At 39.9% G+C, this 6,405-nt stretch overlaps 1 protein-coding gene across 1 annotated transcript in view; it reads left to right on the top strand.

Annotated features, from left to right (window-relative positions):
• sim1a (SIM bHLH transcription factor 1a) overlaps window positions 1-6,405 on the top strand; it is a gene marked incomplete at both ends in the record, with an annotated part of 27,080 nt that continues 20,675 nt past the window's right edge. Inside the window, one exon of the mRNA XM_080426030.1 lies at window positions 1-175. Within this exon, the coding sequence (XP_080282156.1) occupies window positions 1-175 (175 nt within the window). The remainder of the gene's footprint in view (window positions 176-6,405) is intronic.

Here is a 6,405-nt window from a genome sequence, read left to right as displayed (position 1 = left end):
ATGAAAGAAAAGTCTAAGAATGCGGCTCGGACGCGTCGGGAGAAGGAGAACAGTGAGTTCTATGAACTGGCCAAACTCCTGCCTCTGCCCTCCGCCATCACCTCTCAACTCGATAAGGCCTCCATTATTAGACTGACAACGAGTTACTTGAAAATGAGAATTGTTTTTCCCGAAGGTAAGAGCACATTTATTATTATTATTATTATTACAATTTTTACAATTATTAGTATTATTTATTATTATTATTATTAGTAGTAGTAGTAGTATTAGTATTGTTGTTGTATTTTATTGTTATTATTATTATCATTATTATTATAATGATAATAAAATAATAATGCCTTAGCCTAAACTAACTACATTTTATTATAAGCAGAATGTTTTGGACACAAACATCTTAATATAATGTATTTAAAATGTTTAACTTATACATTTGCTTGTTTTGTTTTGTTTTATTATGTGAGGAAACAAAAGCTGCTTGGTCTTAGACATTTTTTCTTTAAAGTAGGCTATTTTATAATTGTTTGTGGAGAGAAATGATATTTCAAAATATCCATTGATAATTTAATAGTCTACTATAATAACATATCAAAAGGCTTTTCTAGAGCATATAGGTCTACACATTATATAGCCTATATAATAAAAGGTTACTCACACATTGCAAAATCGTAATAGCCTATAAATATATATGTTTTAATCAGACACATTTATATAATGGGCTATATAATGTTTGGTATCACCCCACAAAAACAGGAATACAATGATCCATGTAATAAATAATGAGGGCAGTGACCTCTTTGTGTTGAGATCAGTCCCGTGGGGGTCCGCGGCGTGTCCTGGACCTCCATTCTGTCATATAGTTCCCTTTATAAAGCTTACATTAGGCCGTCGTACAACGGTGTACCTCAGTGATTCTGAGCGCTTTGATTGATTGATTTATTGATTGATTGATTGCATATGCCTACTTTATTAACAGTTTGCAAATAGTATATAGTGGTTATACAATGGTGCTAAAAAGGATAACACAAAAAGCCCTATAGGGGCTTGTTTCCATTGTGGTCCTGTGTATTCAATTAATCGCTAGGCCAAGGAGTACCCCCATTTTTAATCTCTGGCACCCCAATAAAAAATCTTCTGTGTTTCTATGTAACTATATGTAACTCTGAGAGCGTATACAAATGGAACCAAATGGACCCTCACGGGTCCATTTGGTTCCATTTGTATACGCTCTCAGAGTTACAGACCCATAACGGGTCCATTTGGCGCCCTTGTGGTGGTCCCCGGACCCGATGTTGAGATACAGCAGTTTAGGCTATATCTGATGATGATGCGTGGCGTTGTTCTGTTATATATTTTATAATATATATACATAATGTACAACGACTACATGATAATATACAAAAGTAGGCATCCATCCACCATGCATGGATCCCGGCGGCCCCTGGAAGACGATTATCCGTCATTTGGCACCTTCTCCCCGGGTCTCCACGGGCCTCTGGGCTGCGTGACTGCACCGGAGCCTCGGCAATTAGCACGGCAGAGGAACCACCTCACTACCACCACACTATACTATACCAGCCTCCAGTCTGATCTGATCTGATCTGTGTGAACTGTGAACATATGGAGACGTTGGAATCGGAACGGTGAAGGAGCATATATGAAAATAAAATAATTGATAGCCTAAAGACAATAATAATAAAAACGAAATGACCGTGGGATTATTATCATTATTTAAATTATTATTATTCATATTATTTAAAGTAGGCCTAAATGATTGCACTGTTATTCATATTTTGTCATTTTTGTTATGTAGGCCTAAATTATTTCTCATATGGTCACGAAATATCGCCGCCTGTGCCTGTAGAGCAGCGTCATTGATTCTTCATTCTCTTGATAAATGTTATTATTTAATCTATAAGGCCCTCCTGAATAACTGATATCTCGATGGGGGGGGGGGGGGGGCTGTAAATCGAGATGAAACCAACCTCTTATTATTGGTTATTGTTCATATTTTCAATAGCCTTTAGATAACAAATTAAAGATTTAAAGCAAGGATGAAGTGCATGGCTATAATGTGACGTTGATAGGCATATAGGCTGCTATGTGTACATCATGTGCTAACAAGCTGTTGGATTATTTTTCTTTCAATTAACATATTGCAATTACACCCAGCCTGACTATCTTCTTTATGCCACCATAGTTCATCCCCACCACAATACAGTAAAGGCACTAAAACCTCTTAAATAAAACCGAAATAAATCAAAGTCGGACATTATTACCCGCCACAGCACAGCCAATAAGCTATTTGTTCTAGGTTTATTGCAAATATAATGTATTATTATTATTTTGCCGAGATTTAGTGCATTATCACTTAATAGCATGAGGAGAACTTTAGCCACAAAATAGCAGATCTACAAGCTCACAATGCCTTGCACGGCAAGGCGTTGTGAGCTTATAGATTGACTATTTTGGCAAAGAGGTATAGGTATTGGTTCTAGGTTTATTGCAAATATAATGTATAATGTAGTGTAGTAGGCCTATATATCTTGATATAAACTATCAAATCTATTGGCCCGTGCTGTTTTGCCTATAGCAGTGCTTCCTATAGAGGCTATATAGGCTATCGCAATATGCACTGCTTAAATGTGAATACATGTAAGTCTGCAGTATCTTATTTGTAAGAATTGGGAACCATGCAGGCTTGGATGTAGTTTTTATGAAACTGTGCTGCTGACACACACACTGCGTCTCCCACAGTTTGAACACATTCATAAAAACCACGCGGTGAAAACCTATGAATAATTGAATCGACCATCTTGCCAAGAAAGACCAGAGTATGATGTAAGATAACAGTATGTTTGCATTTGGCAGAGAGAGGCCTTTTTGGTGGTGGGGGTCCTTGTAATTTTTTTTTTGAGAACCACTGTCCTAGTGGGGGGGGGGGGTACAAGGGGGGTCCACACTCAGCCAAATTAGTTAATATAGCGTCACAATCATTTTAACCACTTTATTCGAATGTTATACTTTGGCTATTTTTGAAAAATCGTTAAAAAAAAAAAATGCAAATCTTTGAATATATATTTTTAAAAGTTTTTTAAACGTTTTTTTTTTGTAACTCAAATCTTTGCTTCTGGGGGTCCCTGGAACAAAAATATTTTAAGATGGGGGTCCGCGGCCAACTACATTACATTTTGGTTGGGGGTCCGACATGACAAGGTTTGAGAACCACTGTCCTATAGTGGACTCCTAACGTGCCATAGTGTCGCAGTAAATCAGTGTCATACATTATTCTGAAGAAAACCTGGAGACTGACATTCAGTAATTTGGGTCTTATGATCAAAATAAGAACATTACAGTGTGTCTGGGACATATCGATGACCCCTGCATGGGACCCAGGGCCATATGTTTTACTCATCAAATCAACCCTGCTCTATCTCTCTGTCTGTCTAAAAGCCTCTCTGGCCTTTAATACAGGCCTCTGTTGCAGAGACACCTGACCACTGAAATAACACCTTGGGACTGTTCCTCAGTTTTTTTTGTGAAGCGACAACGTTTATTGCGAGGGGAGGCCTTCGTTCCGATCCTCGTATTGGGATAGTAAAGTTTTTATGAGCATACTAAGAAGATGAGTGTGTGTGACTGCGTGTGTGACTGCGTGTGTGTGTGTGTGTGTGTGTGTGTGTGTGTGTGTGTGTGTGTGTGTGTGTGTGTGTGTGTGTGTGTGTGTGTGTGTGTGTGTGTGTGTGTGTGTGTGTGTGTGTGTGTGTGTGTGTGTGTGTGTGTGTGTGTGTGTGCGTGTGTGTGTGTACCCCTATGGTCATTATTATTTACGGCACGCTGAGCGGTCAGTAGGCGAACCTTTGCTCGACCTCATGTTATCCAGCCGAGTTGAATTACACGACACGCCAGAAACTTGTTGCAGGCCTGCAGTACACCCACTACCTATAGCCTACCATGGTGGTTCTCAAACTATTTCGTGTCAAAGACCCCCCAATTGATTATATTTGGCCGCGGACTCCCATCTGAAAATCCTTTGTGCCAGGGACCCCCAGAAGCACAGATCGTAGTTAAAAATGTTCGCTTTAAAACATATATATATTCAAAGATTTGCACTCATTTTTGAATTTTTTTCTAAATTAGCAGATCTACAAGCTCGGGCATTATGAGCTTGTATATCTGCTATTTTTGAATAGCCAAATAATTCTTAAAATGACACAGATGCGTTCAGTGTATTCCCCAAGAGAAGATTTGTGTTAAAAAAAAAATTGAAATTATTCAAAATGTTTCAAGATTTGTTTTTAAATGTTCAAAAAAAATATTTAAAAAAAATATTCTCCCCTGGAAGACTGGAACCCCTCCAAGGACCCCTGGGGGGTCCCCGGACCCCACTTTGAGAACCAATGCCCTATATACTACCACCCCCAGGCCCCCAGCCTCGAAGAGAAAGGCCTATACACACACACACACACACACACACACACACACACACACACACACACACACACACACACACACACACACACACACACACACACACACACACACACACACACACACACACACAGTAAAATCCTCGGTTAAGATACATTTGTTCACAATGAGTTACAAATTCATAAATGAACACCGAGTATTTTAGGTTACACTGTATCTATTTAAATGCCCCTTAATTCGTGTAACCGGTCAAAAGGCCATATAACGTAAAACAGTTTTTTGTTGTTTTTTTGCTGCCACGGCAATATAAACTCATGAACTATTAATGTATAATTGGACAACTGAACATAATATATTTGCCTTATTTGTAGATTTTGGAATTCCTCCCCCCTCGATATATTTTCAAACATTTGAATAAAACGAATTACGGCTCTTACAACTCTGATCCTGATCCTGAGATAGATTCCAAACATGGTTGAAGCGATTGAAAGATCTTTGATTGTGAGGGGGGGGGATTCCAATCCCAGCAGATTTACTTGTCTCTGATGGCGTTTCTTACAACGCCTCTCTTGTGGCATCGAGCATGTCTATAAGCTACTTTAGCCTCCATTCAGCGATAAAGAACACTTGAATTCGTTAGCTTGTCTTTAGATCTATTGCAGAGGAATAATAGGCCGACACTTATTAGCCTGTACACTCACCCACTCCCTGCTTTGTATGGTGGAGATGAATCCCCCTGCGGTGGGTCAAGTGCAGGGGGAACCTGGCGGCCCAGACAGGGGGGTCCCACACAGATTAGACCCGGTCTGCTGAGGGCAGAATAGAGGGCTCAGACCATGGGTGTTGAAATGTCCATTAGTGCAGTGAACCCCCGAATTAATCATCAATTTGGGGCCGTGGAGCCCCATCTAAAACATGTTTGTGCCAGGGACCCCCATGCATAAGGTTTGTGTTGTTAAAATGTTTCCACGGTTGTTGCTTTTTTTTGGGTATGTATTATTGATTGATTGAATACTTAATTAGTCAGAAATGTAAACAGCACAAGGTACAGTCAGACATTAAAGCTATAAAAGGATAAAACAAAAAAGTCCTGGGGACTTGTTTCATTGTGGTGCTGCAGCCTCTGTTTGATTTATTGATTTGCACAACAGGATTCATATTCATATACATATATAGCCTACTACTTATTTCCTAGGAACCATGATTGTGTTGTGCCGGTGTGGTTGGTAAGAAATCCTATAGGAGGGCTTGAATAGGCCTGTATGCCAGTTTACAACATTTCAACATTTCCCCCCCATATTTTCTGAAAATAGCATATCTGCAAGATCAGTTTATAGATCTGCTATGTGCAAATAGATATAGGTTTAAGATGGTTAAACACATTTTCCTGTGGACCCTTTGGAAACCCCCCTCAAGGACCCCTGGTCTGGAGGAGGTCCCCGGACCCCACTTTGAGAAACACTGCATTCCTTGTGGCAGCGGTGGCCTAGTGGTTAGAGGGGCGGCCTTGATACCGGAAGGTCCCTAGTTCGATTCCCCAATTCATCACATCAATCATGAATCACCGCTGAATAGCCCTTGAGCAAGGCTTCCATGCAGGGTCTGGCTGTAAATAAGTTTCGCACTTAGTCCAACACCCTGGGTAAACAACAAACTTTGCTTTGCTTTGCTTTGCTTGAATATATAAAACCCTAATTAAGCATTTTTATACATTCTCTGTGTTATGGATAAAGGAACGCCGGGGATTTTACTTTGCACAATATAATATACATCATGGTTTAATTATTGTTTTGTGAACAAGCTCTTTGGCACTTAGCCTACTTCTTAAAACAAAAGGCCACTCCGCTTTTTTTGATGACTGTGGTTAGTGTGTGCCTGCATGCCTGTGTGTGCGTGTGTGCGTGCTTGCGTGCGTGCCTGCGTGCGTGCGTGTGTGTTTGTCTGTGTGTGTGCATGTGGGAATATTGATGTTTTGAT

The sequence above is a fragment of the Gymnoscopelus braueri genome (assembly GCF_963280865.1).
Source record: "Gymnoscopelus braueri genome assembly, chromosome: 4".
In the NCBI taxonomy this organism is placed as follows: domain Eukaryota; kingdom Metazoa; phylum Chordata; class Actinopteri; order Myctophiformes; family Myctophidae; genus Gymnoscopelus; species Gymnoscopelus braueri.
This window is presented reverse-complemented; position numbering and strand designations above follow the sequence as displayed.